The 19,973-nt window shown below is 45.9% G+C and overlaps 1 protein-coding gene and 1 pseudogene across 1 annotated transcript in view; both read right to left on the reverse strand.

Moving 5' to 3' along the window:
- Positions 1-2,790: 2,790 nt before the first annotated feature.
- Positions 2,791-19,973, reverse strand: part of LOC135056882 (oocyte zinc finger protein XlCOF7.1-like) — a 156,868-nt gene continuing 139,685 nt past the window's right edge. The window contains exon 12 of the mRNA XM_063962625.1: positions 2,791-3,874. Coding sequence (XP_063818695.1) covers positions 2,961-3,874 — 914 coding nt within the window. The 3' untranslated portion in view covers positions 2,791-2,960. The remainder of the gene's footprint in view (positions 3,875-19,973) is intronic.
- On the reverse strand, positions 19,762-19,880 carry LOC134893969 (5S ribosomal RNA; annotated as a pseudogene).

Raw genomic sequence — 19,973 nt, forward strand, 5'->3', positions numbered from 1 at the left:
GCACTGAGAGCCAAATTGGCAAGAATCAGCTGTTTGCAGGCTATTACCAGGGCTTTTTCTAGACATTTCGGCTTCCGTGCGAGATTTAAAACTGTCCGCCACCCCCGTTAACATTCAAAAATGTGACAACCCCCAGATATAAAAAACAAAATTTTGCAACCACTCCAGGTGAGGGGGCGTGGTCTCGCTAAAATGGCCGTAGCTTTGCAGGAAAAGACAAACTTACACCCTAGTTTTTGACCCTGCAACAACAGACCTAGGCCCCCACAGGAAAAAAAATTCCACCATATTAAGCCCTACATAGTAATGCCCCATATTATGCCCCTTGCCCCAAATTATGCCACACACTGCAATGCCCATTGATACATTATGCCCTACAGTAAAGCTTTTAATTACTTTTAAATTACCTGCCCATTGCCAGGAGTTTCACGCACTGGGTGTCATGCTCGTTGCCAGGGGTTTCACATGCTGGGTGTCATGCTCGTTCGCAGAGGATTCATGGGCTGGGATCCATGCTTGTTGCCAGGGGTTTCATGCTCTGGGATGGGTGTCATGCTTGTTGCCAGGGGTGTGTAATGCTAGTTGCCAGGGATAATACTCATTGCCAGGGGTGTGTAATGCTCGTTACCTGGGGTAATGTCATTGTTAGAGGTGTGTAATGCGCGTCAGAGGTGTGCACAGCCAGCGTCAGCCTGCCAGCTCCCTCTCCTCCCCACCGTAGTACTCCGCTCGGAGGGCAGAGTTTTAGCAAAATGATGCATTGCGTCGTGACAGTCCCGCGTCATTCACCGAACCCCCCCGAAGCCTAATACTACGACAGGGAGGAGGGGGATCAGTCACACGGCTCATCCCCCGCTAGAAACAACACTGGTTATTACATTTGTGAGTTGCAGGACAAACTTGTACCTTCAAATTGTGCAAGATGGTGTGAGTTTGATCCCACACAAAACCATGCACCCTATTATATTTGGCCCTATATTGGGGTCAAATCTTTTTAAGATGTTGTAACACCTTTTTTCACTTAATAGGCATTCTTAACCATTCTACATTCCAAAACAAAATTTTTGAAGAACGCTTAGCGAACCGAGCCAAAGTCCTGGCAATTTATATATTAGACATTAACCAATCCCTTCTCTAGACAAACTAACCAAGAAAAACTGTGTGTGTGAATTTCCCATCCTGTCCCAGCAAGCAGGCGAGGGAAAGTGCATTAACAATTCCCAGTAACACCTAATGGAGCATAGAGAAGTAACCTTAATTGTAACACGAACCATATCAATTACTAGCAAAAGCAACCCATCAAAAATTAATTTTTTCAGAACCCATATTGGTAACCATAGGGATCCCCCCATATGGGCGTGGATTATTAGAGCTACACTAAAAAGGTCTACAGTCAATCGGTCAACCAGTAATGGTTGACAAGCATTAGGTCGACAGGACAAAAGGTCGACATGGAATAGTTAGACAATAGAAAAGGTCAACGTGGAAATGGTTGAGACAAAAAAAGGTAGACACACATTTTTGTTTTTTTTGGGTGTTTTGACACTTTACTGCCACAAACAAGGCCCATTAGCGTCCCTCGTCCCCTCGCTTTACTCACCATGCTTCGGGCAAGGTGCTTCACTACACTACAGCTGTGCTTGGCAAAAGTTACTATTCCCAATCGTAATCCACATGGATGGTAATGTGAAAAATTAATAAAAAATTGCGTCAACCATTTTCATGTTGGCATTTTGCCTATGTTGACCTTGTGGACTTTCTAACTTTTACATGTTGACCTTTTAACACTGCCAACCTAATGCATGTTGACCATTATTGGTCGAACTATTGACCGTAGACCTTTTTAGTGTAGATCTACAGACCGGATGTGATGTGGAATTTAGTGGCTTTAGAAATTTCTGTGCCGACTCTGGTGAATCAAAATAGAACAGCTTGCCATCATGGATGACCTCTAGCTTTACTGAATACAATAATGCAAAAGGGACACGTTTAGCTAGAAAATTCCTTGCAAACAGGAGAAAATTTGTGACTTTTTGTTGAGAATTGAAAAGTGCTAAAACAAAACAAATTTGGATCCTTTGTAGAAAAGATTAGTGGATTTGCAGTAGGCTTCCAAGATTTCTACTTTGTCAAGACAACTCAAGAGCTTGAAGATGACAGGTTATGGATGTTGCTGTGTATTTTCACTTTCTAGCCCACTTCTGTGTAATCGTTCCACCAGTATTGGAGAAAGGGAGTCATCAGTCCCAAGGTGTCAGGCAGCCATGTAGACACCAAACAGAGAAGTTCTCGAGGCTTCGCCGATTTAGGAAGGTCAATCAACCATAAATTGTTGCATCTGTTTCAATTCTCAAGGTCCTCAAGCTTGTTGTGATGGGCTGAGATGTTAGAATTCCATGAATGGAGAACACGTTTTGCTTCATTTAACTTCTGCTATGGGTACACAGTCTTCCGCTTCCACCAGCCATTTAGAATGTTGTGTGAGCTGAGCAGTAGCCAAATTAATTGCCTCCGTGAGGAGCACCACCTTTATATCCAGCAAGGGAGATATTATACCAAAAATTTATTTCAGCCGCTGCACAAATAGTGAGCTGTATTTAGTAGTATCAAACAGTATGTCCAAAAGATCATCCCTTCTGGGTGAAGTTGGTGGGGAAGAAGAATCTGAGAGAGCTGCTTTATCTTTATTACGCCCAGCCTATGAGTCTATAGGGCCTCTCAGGGTTTTAGCCACATATTTTTCCATAATGAGTAGTGCCTTATGAGTGCACAAAGCTGAACACAACTATGTTTATTTTATAAATTTGATGGTTTCATTGTGATGTTTTATTATATTGATAAAATAATTAGGTCAATAAACAGCCAGTGACATGAGAAATACTATGCTAACTGATATATATTTTTTTTAGATAAAATATTTTCACTTCCAAACACACAAGGTATCATCTGAGTTTCCCCACTTACTCAGGACATGGAAACGGTGTCTCACCGGTGTGAAGTCTCTGATGGATAACACAATGTGATTTCTGTGTAAAACATTTCCCACAATCAGGACATGGAAATGGTTTCTCACCTGTGTGACTTCTCTCGTGTATAACAAGAACTGATTTCTGTGTGAAACCTTTCCCACACTCCGAGCATGAAAATGGCTTCTCACCTGTGTGATTTCTCATATGTCTAACAATAGATGATTTCACTGCAAAACATTTACCACACTCAGGACATGGAAATGGTTTCTCTCCAGTGTGACGTCTCTGGTGTCTAACAAGAATTGATTTCTGTGTAAAACATTTCCCACATTCAGCACATGAAAATGGCCTCTCACCTGTGTGACTTCTCTGATGTGTAACAAGATGTGATTTATCTGTAAAACATTTCCCACACTCAGAGCATGGATATGGCTTCTCACCTGTGTGACTTCTATAATGTGTAACAAGAGCCGACTTGTGAGTATAACATTTCCCACACTCAGGACATGTAAATGGCCTCTCACCTGTGTGAATTCTCTCATGTATAAGTAAATTTGATTTATATCTAAAACATTTCCCACACTCAGAACATGGAAATGGCCTCTCACCTGGCAGATGGGTAATAAGCTTTGTGTTCTGTGTAAAATATCTGGCGTCTATAGTAGAGGGCAACACTGTAACTAATGTAAGGGCTGTAACAGATGCATAAATATTATGGTTATCAGAACATTCCCCACGATCAGACGGATCAGATAATATATTTGCACCGTGATGTGTGGGATGCATAACTGGGGCAATATGGGTTTCTTCTGGAGAATCTTGGGTGACAGATTTTTTTTCTACTTCACCATCTGGCAATAAAACGAGATGATCTTCTGAGACATTCCAGCTATTACATCCATCTCCTGGGAATAAAATACATATATGGAAATATGAATATTTGTCCACAAGTTTAATTTTTCAATAAAGGCTATGGTGAAATGTCCCCAAATTGGCATCAAATGGGCAGACGTTGGGCCAATATATAAATCCCTAACAATAGATATAAATATATATGTGACAACCCAGCACGTGGACTGCAACCTACACACCCCTTACACCAACCCAACCAATGGACATGCTCCACATACCCCAGACAGCAGAGGGGAAGAGGAGTGTAGTGATGGGATGGGGAACAGAGGGTCAGTCTGTGCACTGGGCTGGAGGTGAGAGATAGACATCTCCCAGTTCTGGAGAAATGTTGGGAGAACCTGGCTGGGGAGAGGACTAGAGCATCCACAGCAGTGGGTAAAGCTGGTGCACCCCAGGAGTGAGACCTAGTGAGGACCTGAAGGAACCAGCAAGCAGGTATATATAAAGCAGCTTTATACAGTGCCACCAGAATAATATTGCTGGGAGAGACTGGACAGTGGAGTAACTGCCACTGAAGGTTGAGGACTTTGCCGGAACTGTTAAGGGGTCTGATGGTGGTAAATTCTCAACTCTATGTTAAAATATATGTTGACTATCACTTGTGGTAGTGATATATTATGAGTTTTTCTCTTCAATAAAGGCAGTGTTATAAGGTACTCTCCTATCCTGTGTGATCACGGAGCCCAAGAGATCTGGGAAAACCTAGGGATCATGGGTCTATCACCGGATACCATTTCCCACACGTCACCACAAAACCTACCTTTAATTAGAGCTTCTTCAATTGACGTACTATATATACGTAGATATCTCTGCAATCCATTGCTAAATAATTTGCAATGAAGATGGCATTGGTGGTCTGCAAAGTCATCCATATATAAGACGTTAATCAAGCTGACATCAGAAATTAGTAGTTGACATGTTGAATGCAGAAGATGAGAGAAGGTGTAAATACCTGAGTGTTCATTACCAGATGACTGAGTCAGTGCATTTTACAGAACAAGGCTCACAAGTGCCCATGCTAACCACTTTCAACATCAAAAGCAATGGGCATAAGAGCATCAGATCTGGACCTTGTGCCAATGGAAGGACACCTGGTCTGAAGAATCTGCCTTTCTGTTGCATCAAGTAGTTTGAAGAACATGAAGATTCTAAGGTGTTGCCCTGGTCTCAACATTCCCAGATCTCAACCCAATCAGGCATCTGTGGAATGTGTTGGAGCAAGTCCGATCCACAGCAGCTCCACCTCACAACTTACAGGAGTTATAGGACCTACTGATAACAACATTCTGGTATCAGACTCCACAGGACACCTTCAGAAGCTCTGTAGAGTCCATCATTTGGTGGATGAGAGCTATTTTGGTGGCATATGGTGGAGAAACCACATATAAAGCAGGTGACAATGTTTTGTCTCATATGTGTAATAATAACTGGAAACGTCTAAGCCATGTCTCCCTCTTATATATAACTTACAATGTACAATTATATGGAAGAGCATCTGTCCAATCTGTAAGGTTGGAATGATTTGTCTGCCAATGTATGGCAGCAAATGACAATTGACCATTTGCTCTCAAACACCGGAATAAAGGACAAAAAGTGTAATTCAGATAAATTGATTAAATGCGTGATTTAACCACTTTGTCTGAAAGTTTTTGTCCATTTTCCAGTGTTTGAAAGTAATGGTCGATTGTCGTTTGCTCCCATTAATTACCAGATTTTCATTCCAACCAGCCAGATTTGATAGATTTGAGCCGAATATTCCGAATAACCAAATAGAATGCAGCAGTAAAGGACCTTGTCCAAGTGTTCTTACCCAGGGAAAGAATGAAACAATTCTAAACAACATTATGTGTCTGATTGGTCCTAATACCAAAGTATGGAGATGGGACGTTGAAAGGTAGCCTCCCATTGTAATATCTTAGTAAGAACATGTCAGGAAGGTTGTTTCCTGGTGTCTGCCAATAGCTGATCATTTAGCTGCTCTGACATTGTACCAATGTAGTAATGACACATGATATCATAATGTCACTCACCTCATAACATTGTATTTTGCTGTGTTTACCGCAAATATAATTCCCCGCCGAGCCTCCTGTCATGTGAGCTGTAGTACTGGATCTTTTCAGAGGTGCTGCTCTTTTTACTTTTTTTCTGCAGCCAGGTGTCATGTAATTGATTGTTCATTACCAGCATGGACTACACCTGACACCTATTTATTCTACCTGAACCCAACATTCAGTGCTGCGTCATCAATGATTCCTGCTAGGTACTGGACTTGTGCTATGTGTTGGACTTGTGTTCCTGTGAGCTTGCCTTGACAAGTTTATCTGCCTTACAAAGTATATATACCATGTCAAGTTTATCTGCCTTGTCAAGTAAATATGCTGGGCCAAATATATCTGCTGTGCCAAGAATATCTGTCTTGCCTAGTGCTCCTTCATTCCCCTGCCACAGTATTATTCCTCACTAAATATCTTCATATATTTCACTATACTCCATGGGCAAAAGTCTCTTCATTGAATCATAGCAAGGTAGAATAAGCTGATGATGACTGCACCATCAGGCCTGAGTGATCTCTTCCATCAAAACCAGGAACAGTATCTCATCCTTTCCTGCAATAGGAGATCTTCCATAGAACATGGTTGTGGTTATTATATCTTCTAACATGCAGCAAGCTCAGTCTTTGCAGCGGTCATCTGGCATTACGGGAGATAACAATGCTCATTAGCAATAGTCCAAGCCTTTTAGATCCATAGATTAATGCAGCCTCACAACCTAATAGTGTAAAATAAGTGCTACGTTATCACCAAAAAGTCCCCTTATCCATGTGAAACGTGTTCCTCAACCACATAGTCATCTCTTCAGAGGGCAGGAAGGTCCTACTCCAAGCGCTGAGATATCACTAGCCCACACAACAGTCACTGGTAAATGAGAATAGGAGACTGAAGAGCATAAATGTCCCCAGCACAGGCTGGGGATGCTATGAATTATCACTAGCCCATACCATGGCCACAGGTGAGGGAGAAAAGGGGCTTTAGAGTGTGAGGGTTACCCCAGTACTGGCTGGGGCTGCTCATGAGAAGCTTCCAGTTTTAGTGCTAAAAAAATTCACCAATATCCTCCAGAGCAGAATCGCGTCTCTGGCCAGTAAGAGGTTTCATCTTTCCCATGAAGCATTCACACGGGCATATGCATCGCTGCATGGCTTGGCGTTTGCTGCATATAAAACTATGGTGTGCGCATGTATCCAATTATTTCATTAGCCCATGGGGAGGGGGGGGGGATCGCTAGGGTGGCAGAGCAAGTCCCAGTGATTGCCCCGGAAAAAAAATAAACATTTAAACAAAAAAATAAAACTTGCTCTGGGAGTGCTTGAAAGAAGACACCGTCATTTCTATAGAGTTCTCTCTGTCTCATTTTTTCTACTTTAATCCCTGGTGACATGATGTATGGAAGGAAAAAAAAGACTCTAATAGGTGTTGATGGCTCCTCATGTATGAGATACACCAGAGAGTGTGGGGAGGAGACTGGTCAGATCTCTGGGCTGGTAACACACAGTGACATGATGTGAGGGGGAGAGCAGGAGTATAATAGGGGCTGATGGCTCCTGATGTATGAGATACACCAGAGAGTGTGGGGAGGAGACTGGTCAGATCTTTGGGCTGGTAACACACAGTGACATGATGTTAGGGGAGAGCAGGAGTATAATAGGGGCTGATGGTTCCTGATGTATGAGATACACCAGAGAGTGTGGGGAGGAGACTGGTCAGATCTCTGGGCTGGTAACACAGTGACATGATGTGAGGGGGAGAGTAGGAGTATAATAGGGGCTGATGTCCCCTGATGTATGAGATACACCAGAGAGTGTGGGGAAGAGACTTGTCAGATCTCTGTGCTGGTAACATACAGTGACATGATGTGAGGGGGAGAGTAGGAGTATAATAGGGGCTGATGGCTCCTGATGTATGAGATACACCAGAGTGTGTGGGAAGAAGACTGGTCAGATCTCTGGGCTGGTAACACACAGTGATATGATGTGAGGGGGAGAGCAGGAGTATAATAGGGGCTGATGTCTCCTGATGTATGAGATACACCAGAGAGTGTGGGGAGTAGACTGGTCAGATCTCTGGGCTGGTAACACACAGTGACATGATGTGAAGGGGAGAGCAGGAGTATAATAGGGGATGATGGCTGCTGATGTATGAGATACACCAGAGAGCGTGGGGAGGAGACTTGTCAGATATCTGGGCTGGTAACACACAGTGACATGATGTGAGGGGGAGAGCAGGAGTATAATAGGGGCTGATGGCTCCTGATGTATGAGATACACCAGAGAGTGTGGTGAGGAGACTGGTCAGATCTCTGGGCTGGTAACACACAGTGACATGATGTGAGGGGGAGCAGGAGTATAATAGGGGCTGATGGCTCCTGATGTATGAGATACACCAGAGAGTGCGGGGAGGGGACTGGTCAGATCTCTGGGCAGGTAACACACAGTGACATGATGGGAGGGGGAGAGTAGGAATATAATAGGGGCTGATGGCTGCTGATGTATGAGATACACCAGAGAGTGTGGGGAGGAGACTGGTCAGATCTCTGGGCTGGTAACACACAGTGACATGATGTGAGGGGGAGAGCAGGAGTATAATAGGGGCTGATGGCTCCTGATGTATGAGATACACCAGAGAGTGTGGGGAGGAGACTGGTCAGATCTTTGGGCTGGTAACACACAGTGACATGATGTTAGGGGAGAGCAGGAGTATAATAGGGGCTGATGGTTCCTGATGTATGAGATACACCAGAGAGTGTGGGGAGGAGACTGGTCAGATCTCTGGGCTGGTAACACAGTGACATGATGTGAGGGGGAGAGTAGGAGTATAATAGGGGCTGATGTCCCCTGATGTATGAGATACACCAGAGAGTGTGGGGAAGAGACTTGTCAGATCTCTGTGCTGGTAACATACAGTGACATGATGTGAGGGGGAGAGTAGGAGTATAATAGGGGCTGATGTCCCCTGATGTATATGATACACCAGAGAGTGTGGGGAGGAGACTGGTCAGATCTCTGGGCTGGTAACACACAGTGACATGATGTGAGGGGGAGAGCAGAAGTATAATAGGGGCTGATGACTCCTGATGTATGAGATACACCAGAGAGTGTGAGGAGGAGACTTGTCAGATCCCTGGGCTGGTAACACACAGTGACATGATGTGAGGAGGGGGTTAAGCAGAAGTATAATAGGGGCTGATGGCTCCTAACTACCACATTGGGCAGCTACATTGCCTACTTTAGTTTGTACTGACAGGGGGTGTAGGATAAGGGACGTAAATGTGTGGCTTAGGGACTGGTGTAGGAAAGAAGGGGTTGTGTTCCTGGAACACTGGGCAGACTTCTCAGTCAGGCGCCATATTTTTTGTCGTGATGGATTGCACCTGAATGAGGGGGGGCTGCAGTGCCGGGGGCAAGGATGGTTAGAAGGTTAGAGGAGATTTTAAACTAGATGCCTGGGTTGAGGGCTTAGCTAGAAATTATGGGTCAAGCAGTGAGAGTAGTAACAATGGAGATAGTGAGCTATATGGGGTGGAGAAGGGGGGAGGGAAAGAGCAACCAGAAAGGGTTTTACCAAAACACAAATTAACAACTATTACGGATCACCAATGACGCACATAGAAAATGATGTTCTTAGCACAAGGGGAAATACTTATCTTACTTGTATGTATGTAAACGCTAGAAGCCTTACAGGAAAAAAAAGGGGGGGACTAGAAGTCCTTGCAGCAAACAGTATGATATTATAGGTATTACTGAAACTTAGTGGGACAGTTAAGTCGGAGGGGTATGCGCTGTACAGGAGAAACAGACTAAATAAACGGTGGAGGGGTATGTCTTTCTGTAAAGCCTTTTCTAAAACCTGACATAATGGATGACATTCACAATGGGACTGTAAATACTGTGGAGACTTTATGGGTAGAAATTACATGTGGGGGAAAGGGAACTAGAAAGCTACTAATAGGAATATGCTACAAGGCACCTGGTATTAATGTGTCTGATGAGGAATTGTTACTGAAGCAAATCGAAAAGGCAGCAGGAGTAGGAGAGTTTAACTATCCAGAGATTAATTGGACAAATGGTTCATGTGAAACTGCTAGGGGTAATACTAAATGATCACTACTTACTCAATTAATCAAGGAACCATCTGGGAGCCTAATTCAGACCTGATCGCTAGGCTGCATTTTCTTACAGTGGGCCATCAGGTCTAAACGGTGCAAGCGAAAATACACTCCCCTATGGGCGGCGACTATGCGACTGCAAAAAAATAGGATTTTAATTACCTACCGGTAAATCCTTTTCTCGTAGTCCATAAAGGATGCTGGCGTCCACATCAGTACCATGGGGTATAGACGGGTCCCTTGGGAGCCATGGGCACTTTAAAGTTTAAGAGTGTGGGCTGGCTCCTCCCTTTATGCCCCTCCTATCAGACTCAGTTTAGGAAATGTGCCCGGAGGAGCCGGTCACAGCTAGGGGAGCTCCATAGGAGTTTTTCTAGTTGTATTATTTTAAATAGAGTTAGGCACATGTCTAGAAACTGTGCCCAAGGAGACGGACAAACTTTGCGAGAAGGAAATACACAGATAGTAGTGAGAGTCACGCCAGCTCACACAGACAAGGCAAACCAGGCTAACCTGCCTGAACAACTTCAGCAACAGCTGAACAACAGTACTTAACCAAGTAACAAGGCAATACTGAACTAAGTAACTACTGCAGGAAAATTAAGCACTGGGCGGGCGCCCAGCAGCCTATACGGACTATGAGAAAAGGATTTACCGGTAGGTAATTACAATTCTATTTTCTCTTATGTCCAAGAGGATGCTGGGGTCCACATTAGTACCATGGGGATGTACCAAAGCTCACAGTACGGGAGGGAGAGCGCGGAGGCTCCTGCAATACTTATTGACCAAACTTTAAGTCCTCAGAGGTCAAAGTATTGAACTTGTAGAACTTAGTAAACGTGTTCGACCCTGACCAAGTAGCTGCTCAGCAAAGCTGTAAAGCCGAGACACCCCGGGCAGCCGCCCAGGAAGAACTCACCTTATGAGTAGAATGGGCCTTAACAGATTTTGGACATGGCAAGCCTGCCGTAAAATAAGCATGCTGATTAGTAAACCTGATCCAGCAAGAAATCATCTGCTTAGAAGCAGGACACCCAACCTTGTGGGGATCATATAGGACAAACAGAGCATCCAACTTTCTGTGACGAGCAGTCCTCTTCACATATATCTTCAAAGCCCTCACAACATCCAAGGACTTTGAGGGAATTGAAGAGTCAGTAGCCACTGGCACCACAATAGGTTGGTTGATATGAAAAGCCGACACAACCTTTGGAAGAACTGCTGACGCGTCCTGAGCTCAGCTCTATCCTCATGGAAAAGTAAGTAGGGGCTTTTAAAGGACAAAGCCCCCAATTCTGACACACGTCTAGCAGATGCCAAAGCCAACAGTGTGACAGCCTCCCAAGTGAGAAACTTGACCTCCACCTCCTGTAAAGGCTGGAACCAATCCGACTGCAGCAACTGCGGCACTACGTTAAGATCCCAAGGTGCCGTAGGAGGCACAAAGGGAGGTTGGATGTGCAGAACCCCTTTCAAGAAAGTCTGAACCTTAGAGAGGGCAGCCAATTGTTTCTGGAAGAAGATGGACAAGGCTGAAATCTGGACTTTTATGGGGCCCAGACGCAAGCCCACATCCACCCCTGCTTGCAGGAAGAGGAGAAACCGTAGGAAACTTCTTGGATTCAAACCAAGACTTCTTACTTTTTCCAAATTCGATGGTAATGTTTTGAAGTTACTCCTTTCCTAGCCTGTATCAGGGTAGGAATAACTTCCGAGCTAAGATCTGGCATTCAACCTCCATGCCGTCAAACTTGGTAAGTCTTGATAAGCGAATGGTCCCTGTTGCAGAAGGTCCTCTCGAAGAGAAAAAAGGCCTCGGGTCTACCAGCAGTAACTCCAGAAGATCTGCCTACCACGCTCTTCTTGGCCAGTCCGGAGCAATGAGGATCGCCTGAACTCTTGCTTTCTTTATGAGTTTTTGAATTTTTGGGATGAGTGGAAATGGTGGGAACTTGTACACAGACTTGAACACCCACGGAGTTACCAGGGCGTCCACCGCCACTGCCTGTGAATCCTGCAACCTGGAACAGTACCTCCAAAGCTCCTTGTTGAGGCGGGAGGCCATCATGTCTATTTGAGGTACACCCCAAAGATTTGTTACCTCCGTGAACACCTCTGGATGGAGGCCCCACTCTCCCGGATGGAGATCGTGTCTGCTGAGGAAGTCCGCTTCCCAGTAGTCCACTCCCGGAATGAAGATTGATGACAGCACCACTGCGTGCTTTTTCACCCAAAGGAGGATCCTCGTTACCTCCGACATTGCAGCCCTGCTCTTTAGTTTACATATGCCACCATCGTTACATTGTCCGACTGCACCTGAATGACTTGATCTTGTAGAAGATGTGCCACTTGTAGAAGACCGTTGTATACGGCTCTGAGTTCCAGAATGTTTATTGGAAGAATGGATTCCAGACTTGACCACCTTCCTTGGAAGGTTTCCCCTTGGATGACAGCACTCCAACCTCTGAGACTTGCATCCGTGGTTAGAAGGATCCAGTTGTGAATCCCGAAACTGCGGCCTTCGAGAAGGTGAGGCATTTGTAGCCACCATAGGAGCGAAATCCTGGCTTTTGGTGACAGCCGTATTCTCTGGTGCCTGTGCCGGTGAGCTCCCGACCACTTGTCCAGGATATCCAGTTGGAAGGACCGCGCATGAAATCTTTCGTACTGCAGAACCTCGTAGGAGGCAACCATCTTTCCCAGAAGGCGAATGCACTGATGAACCGACACCTGGGCAGGCTTCAAGACATCCCAGACCATTGTTTGTATCACCAACGCCTTCTCCACCGGTAGAAACACCCTCTGCACTTACGTGTTGGGGATCATCCCCAGGAAAGACAATCTCCTTGTCGGCTCCAAATGTGACTTTGGAAGATTCAGGATCCATCCATGATCCGTGAGAAGTCGAGTCGTGAGAGCAATGGACTGAAACAAACTCTCTGGACGACGCCTTTATCAGCAGATCGTCCAGATATGGAATTATGTTCACTCCCCGTCTGCCGAGTAGCACCATCATCTCTGCCATCACCTTGGTGAACACCCTCGGTGCTGTGGAGAGGCCGAATGGCAGTGCATAGAACTGATAATGACAGTCCAGCAGTGCAAATCATAGATAACTGGTGAGGCGACCAGATTGGAATGTGAAGGTATGCATCTTTGATATCCAGGGATACCAAGAATTCCCCCTCCTCCAGACCTGAGATCACCACTCTCAGAGACTCCATCTTAAAATTGAATTCCCTTAAATATGGGTTTAACAACTTCAGGTTCAAAATTGGTCTGACCGAACCATCCAATTTCGGTACCACATATAGGTTTGAATAGTAACCCTTGCTTTCCAGATGAAGTGGAACCGGAACAATGACATTTGCCCTTTCCAATTTTTGAATGGTTTCCTGTAGGATATCCATTTCTGTCAGCAAAACTGGTAAGCCTGGTTTGAAGAATCTGTGATGTGGAAGCTCTTGAAATTCCAGTCTGTACCCCTGGGACACAATACCCTGTACCCAGGGATCCAGGCCGGATGCGACACTCTTCTAGCTGAGGCAATAGCCAGCAGAAACACCACCTTAAGGGAAAGCCACTTAAGATCAGACGAACCAAGAGGTTCAAACGGAGACTCTTGTAACTACTCCAAAACCACAGACAAGTCCCAAGGAGCCACAGGCGAGACATAGGGAGGTTGGATACGCAACACACCCTGAGTAAAGGTATGCACATCAGGTAAGGTCGCAATTTTTCTCTGAAACTACACCGACAAGGCAGATATTTGAACCTTGAGGGAGGCCAGACGCAGGCCTAAGTCCAGGCCCTGCTGAAGAAGTTTGAATGACTGCCTCAGAAAACCCTTTATCCCTTAAGATGGAAGCTTCAAGAGCCACGCCGTCAAAGACAGGGCTAGGTCCTGGTAGACACAGGGGCCCTGAACGAGCAGGTCTGGGCGTTGTGGAAGTAGAATTGGACACTCTGACGATAGGCCTTGCAGGTCTGAGAACCAGTGCAGTCTGGGCCACGCCGGAGCTATGGGAAGCAGAATTCCTTTTTCTTGCTTGAACTTCCGAATTACCCTGGGCAGGAGTGACACCGGAGGGAACACGTACGGCAGCCGAAACCTGCACGGCACCGCCAGCGCATCCACGAATGCTGCTTGAGGATCCCTTGTCCTTGCTCCGAAGACCGAAACCTTGTGATTGTGTTGAGACGCCATCATATCTACGTCTGGAAGGCCCCACTTTTCCACTAGGAGTTGAAACACTTCTGGATGGAGGCCCCACTTGCTGGCATGTACGTCCTGACAACTGAGAAAGTCCGCTTCCCAGTTCAGGACTCCCGGAATGAATATTGCCGATATGGCCGGTAGATAGCGTTCCGCCCAATGTAGAATCCGTGAGACTTCCTTCATTGCCAATCGGCTTCAAGTGCCGCCTTGATGATTTATGTAAGCCACTGTGGTGGCGTTGTCCGACTGTACTTGAATAAGACGGTTCTGAATTAAATGCTGGGCCAGGTTCAATGCATTGAAGACTGCCCGCAATTCCAGAATGTTGATTGAGAGGAGAGACTCCTCCTTGGTCCACCGACCCTGAAGGGAGTGTTGCTCCAGCACCGCACCCCAACCTCTTAGACTGGCATCCGTCGTTAACAGCACCCAGTTGGATATCCAGAAGAACGGCCCCTGCACAATTGTTGGTCCTGGAGCCACCAGAGCAGCGACAGACAAACCTCCGGAGTCAATGAGATCATGTGAGACCTGATCCGGTGAGGCAGGCCGTCCCACTTGGCTAGAATTAGCTTCTGGAGGGGGCGAGAATGGAATTGAGCATACTCCACCATGTCGAATGCTGAGACCATGAGGCCCAGCACCTGCATCGCCGAATGTATCGACACTTGCAGACGAGAAAGGAAGCAACGAATCCTGTCCTGAAGCTTCAGGACTTTCTCCTGAGACAAGAAGAACCTCTGGTTGTGAGTGTCCAATAGCGCCCCCAGGTGCACCATGCTCTGAGCAGGAACCAGGGAGGATTTCTTCCAGCTGATGAGCCACCCGTGGGCTTGTAGAAACAGGACCGTCATATCCAGATGACGTAGGAGAAGTTCTGGGGAATTTGCCAGGATTAACAAGTCGTCCAGAGACAGCAGTATCCTGACCCCTTGACGGCGGAGTACCACCGTCACCACCGCCATGACTTTGGTGAAGACTCGCGGAGCCGTAGTTAAACCAAAAGGTAACGCCCGAAACTGGTAATGAAGGTTGCCAATCGCAAACCTCAGGTATTGCTGATGTGACGCTGATATAAGAATATGCAGGTAAGCATCCTGTATATCCAGGGAGACCATGTAGTCCCCAGGTTCCAAGGCCAGAACTATAGAGAGTAGGGTTTCCATACAGAGCTTGGAAACATTCACAAACCTGTTCAATGCCTTGAGGTTGATAATGGGCCGGGAGGACCCATTCGGTTTCGGGACTAGAAACAGCAGAGAATAGTACCCCTGGCCCCTCTGTGCAAGAGGCACCTGTACTACGACTCCTGTATCCAGGAGGGTCTGTACCACCGAATGTAGAGTGTTTGCCTTTGTCTGGTCCAACGGGACGTATGTCCGGCAAAATCGATGAGGGGTTCGTTTTTGAAGGCTATGGCGTAACCTCGATTGAGGACTTCCCGTACCCAGGCATCTAAAGTGGTCTTCAACCATTCCTGAGTATACCCTAGAAGCCGGCCCCCACCAGGATCTCAGCCACAATATCCGGCGAGCCAGGACTGAGGTAGTAGAGGCCTTGGCTGCTAGGATACCGGCATCAGAAGCCGCCTCTTTAATATAGTGAGAAGCTGTGACAATATATGACAAGCATTGTCTAGCATGGTCAGAAGAGATTTCAGCTTCTAACTCCAAGGCCCATGCTTCAATAGCCTCTGCAGCCCATGTAGCTGCAATAGTGGGCCTTTGGGCAGCACCCAAGAGGGTGTAAATCGCTTTCAGACAACCCTCCACACGTTTATCCGTAGGCTCTTTTAGAGACGTGACGGTAGTGACAGGTAGAGCTGAGGAAACCACCATCCTAGCCACATGTGAGTCTACTGGAGGAGGCGTTTCCCAATTTTTAGACAGCTCTGGTGCGAGGGGATAGCGAGCCAGCATCTTCTTTTGAGACACAAACTTCTTACCCGGGTTTTCCCAGGGTTCTTGACGTATATCCACTAGGTGGTCAGAGTGAGGTAAAACTTGTTTAACCATCTTCTGACGCTTGAACCTATCTGGTTCTTAGGAGGGACGGATGGCTCAGGATCATCCGTAATCTGTAAAATCAACTTAATAGTGTCCAAAAGATCAGGAACATCCACGTGAACTACCCTCCCCATCAGCAGTATCTGTGTCAGAATCTGTGGGGTCAGTGTAAGTGCCGTCTTCCTCAGACGAGGTGTCAGTGACAGCAGTGGATTGTGAGGAGACAAGAACTCGCTTAGAGGACCCCTTGGTCTTAGGCGAGCGCGGGTCAGACTTTTTAGTAGTCAGGGACTGGTTCAACTTCTTCAATTGAGTAGATAAATCGTCCGCCCATGGTGGGTAAGCTGCAGGGACCACATACGGTTGTACTGGCATAGGGGGTCCCACAGTGGGTGTTAGTTTATTAACTAGCGTATGTAGAAGCGTGGAAAAAGCGGCCCACGGTGGGTCAGTATGTACCTCCGTTGCCACAGTCCCACTGGGGGGCAAGGAGCCCCCAGAACCAGAGCGCACAGCTGCTATATTCTCCTCATAGGGATCTGTGGCTTCAGCAACACCGGCAGTGTGTTCAGCCCCAGAACCATTACCCTCAGAAGAAGACATGATACAACTTGCAGTATCAGGTAACACAATACAACTGGCAGCAGCACAATACCTCGTACCCAAACCCCTGCGCTAGTCAGCACTAGCAGAGGTAAAGGAGAGATATGGTGACTAAAATCACAGAGAAAAATACGTATTAAAGTATATCTTTGTGAAAATCCTATATAAATATAAAACCTGACGCACCAAGCCCCCTCAGGTTATAGAATATAGGGATAGCAAGTTGAGTGAGAGACACAAAATGGACACCACTCAGCCAGCTAATGCACACACAGATAGTAATAACCTCTGCATTGTACAAACTGTGACTAACAATAATACTGCACTGGACTAGCTTATATATAGCTATGTAGTCAATAGATATAACACTGCACAGTAAGAACTGGATGTATATCACAGGGTAAGATAACCCTGACTAAATGCACTCTTTCTTAACTAGCACTGTCTAAAAAGGCAGGTAGAATACTTAAGTGTCATGTAAAGTCACAGCACTGACAACCAGGCGGCTTTATACAGGAGGATTTGCCCAAGCAGTCCCAGGAACAGTGAAACTGAGTGAAATGGCACCCAGACACTGACAGGGAGTGAGGGAGAGACAGATATGCAGCTCCAGGGCGGGAACATTTGCGGGAAATGGCTCCCTGGGGCTGGGGGAGGGTCTTCAGGTCTAAGCCTTATCCCCCTGCTGGTAAAACCACCGGGTATTATGGGCTACTATTAAAATGGTTTAGAGAGAAAACCTGACCTGCACCCATACCCTGGTGATCTAGTGGGATCGCCTGTACTGCCACACTGTCCACCGCCAGCGCGCGCGGCCCGCCTCCCACTGACCGCGCGAGATTGCGATAAAGTACGGGTCCCGCAAGCGGGACCCACTCACCACCTCCCGAAGCGCGGCCACGTGATCCCGGAGAGCCCCCGTCGTGTGTGCCTGACCATGAAGAAAACTGGAGCCTCCTGCTGTAGTTACCTGGCAACCAGGGCTCAGGAGTGTACAGCGCCGCTGGGTAGAGCTGGAGCTGCAGCAGTGAATGTCTCTGACATTTACACACCGCTGCAGTCCTTGTAGTCTTCACTTTTTCTTCAAAAAAGCTCTTCTTAGGGCTGCCTGGAGCAGCCCCTCTGTTATGTGCCTGCTATCTGCGGCACCAACTACAAAACTGAGATCCTCTGCAGGGAGGTGGGGTTATAGAGGAGGCGGCGCTATGCATTCTGGAAACGGTCAAAGCTTTACAGCCTGTTGGTGCCTCGGATCAAGATCCTACTCTACACCCCTATGTATATCCTTGTGGAGCCCAGTGTACCCTGCAGCAGAAACAGACCAGGGAGGCACGTCACTGAAACAGACATAACCCAAGTAGCCTGATAAATGAAATTTGTCCCAAAAAGGACTAACTAACAGATTGGCCGCATTAGGCAACACCTCTATTCCTAATTTCGAATCAGCCTCGGCCTGCCAAGACCGTAACCAAAGTGCCCGATGGACACAATAATAAAGGCTGAAATCCGAGAACTTACGTGACCAACATCCATAGATGCCGTAGTCAAACACTCTATTGATTCGCAAATGTGATCGTTTTTAAGTGAAAAGGTGGAAAAGTTAGTTGCGTTGGTCAGGAAGCGAACCCAGGTCAACTGCTTGGAAGGCAGCTATGCTCACCATTATACCACCAACGCCTCACTCTGAGGAACGACCCTATTGTAGGCCTAACTTGAGCTGTGTCGCCCACGCAACTACAGCTATACTAACCCAAACTACAACTAAAACAAGTCTAAGCAACACTCCTGCTGCATTATAAAGGGACTTTAGCAGGGCCCTCAGCTTACGATGCAACTGGTCTACAAATGTCGTTGCAGGTGGGACTGGAATAGTTAACTTATGTGAAAGTTTTGTAACTAGTCCACTGGTGGCAACATTTACCAGTTAGTTATCATCGTGGGAAAGGCTAGTGAAACAGAATCGCTTTGCACAGAAAAGCGTTTATTTGGATTTAAGAAAACCTCATCTCTTTCCTGATATATTCAGGATTGACATTGACTCGTCAGAAAACAACACAGAAGAAACCGGTAATTATGAGACACCTGATGACTACATTTATGAAATGTACAATACATGGCTGTTTGTAAACCCTACTGGGTGGGTTTTTTTGGAATCTGCACTGGACCAAATTGTACATTAATTGACAAGTATATTATTATTGAGATAAAGAATTAGAATTAGAATTTAGACCAACATAATGCTGCCAATTTTGCCTAAAAGGCTTTTAGGGCAGGGCAGGGTTGGCGGTGCTCCCGGACATTGTTTCAGAAAGAACTGTAATGGGTTGTTTTGCAAAAGAAGCAAAAAAGAAGGCTGTTTGGTATGTCTCTCTGGGGCACACTTTATTAAATTAACTGGATGATGAAATTATGAAGCCATGGATTATGTATAAAGCATTAAAACTTAACTTTTAATATGTTCTACAGACGAAAAAAATATGATAAAGTAAATATATTAATTATATTAAGAAATTAGCCATATGCGAAAAAACATCGCTGCATGAATCAGAAAAATAGGTTAAAACAAGTATTAAATAGCATGTGTGAAAGACGATATAATGATATGTCACTCGCTTGTTTAAAAATGGGTGACAGAGAGTTTGTCTATGCACCCACTGAATTTTAAGCGAGTATTATTGTTAGACATTTGTCCTGTGCGAAAATAGAAATTCTTGTTATCTCTATCGGTTTATGATTAGATATACACATGTATGTTTCATGTGAGAGACACAAGAAAGGACCAGCTTTTATATCACCGGACTCCTGTTTGAGTGGTCAGCTGTAATGCGTATTCTGCAATATAAGCTTGCGAATGCGTTTTGCTGATCAAGGGAAGGTATGTAACCTATTAGGCCTACAGTACCCAGTATTCCCAGAAGGTCTCCCTCTCTGGTACTGACCGGGCCCAGTGCTGCTTGGCTTCCAAGATCAGACGAGATCGGGCAGGTCCAGCATGGTATGACTGTAGGAAACGAGGTAAATGCCTCTCAGCATAGAAAATGGCTGCCACTCTTAGCAAACTGTGGTTCCGTGATCAGGAATATTAGGTTGTCGGTGTTGCAT

Source organism: Pseudophryne corroboree, chromosome 3 (assembly GCF_028390025.1).
Source record: "Pseudophryne corroboree isolate aPseCor3 chromosome 3, aPseCor3.hap2, whole genome shotgun sequence".
Taxonomy (NCBI): Eukaryota; Metazoa; Chordata; class Amphibia; order Anura; family Myobatrachidae; genus Pseudophryne; species Pseudophryne corroboree.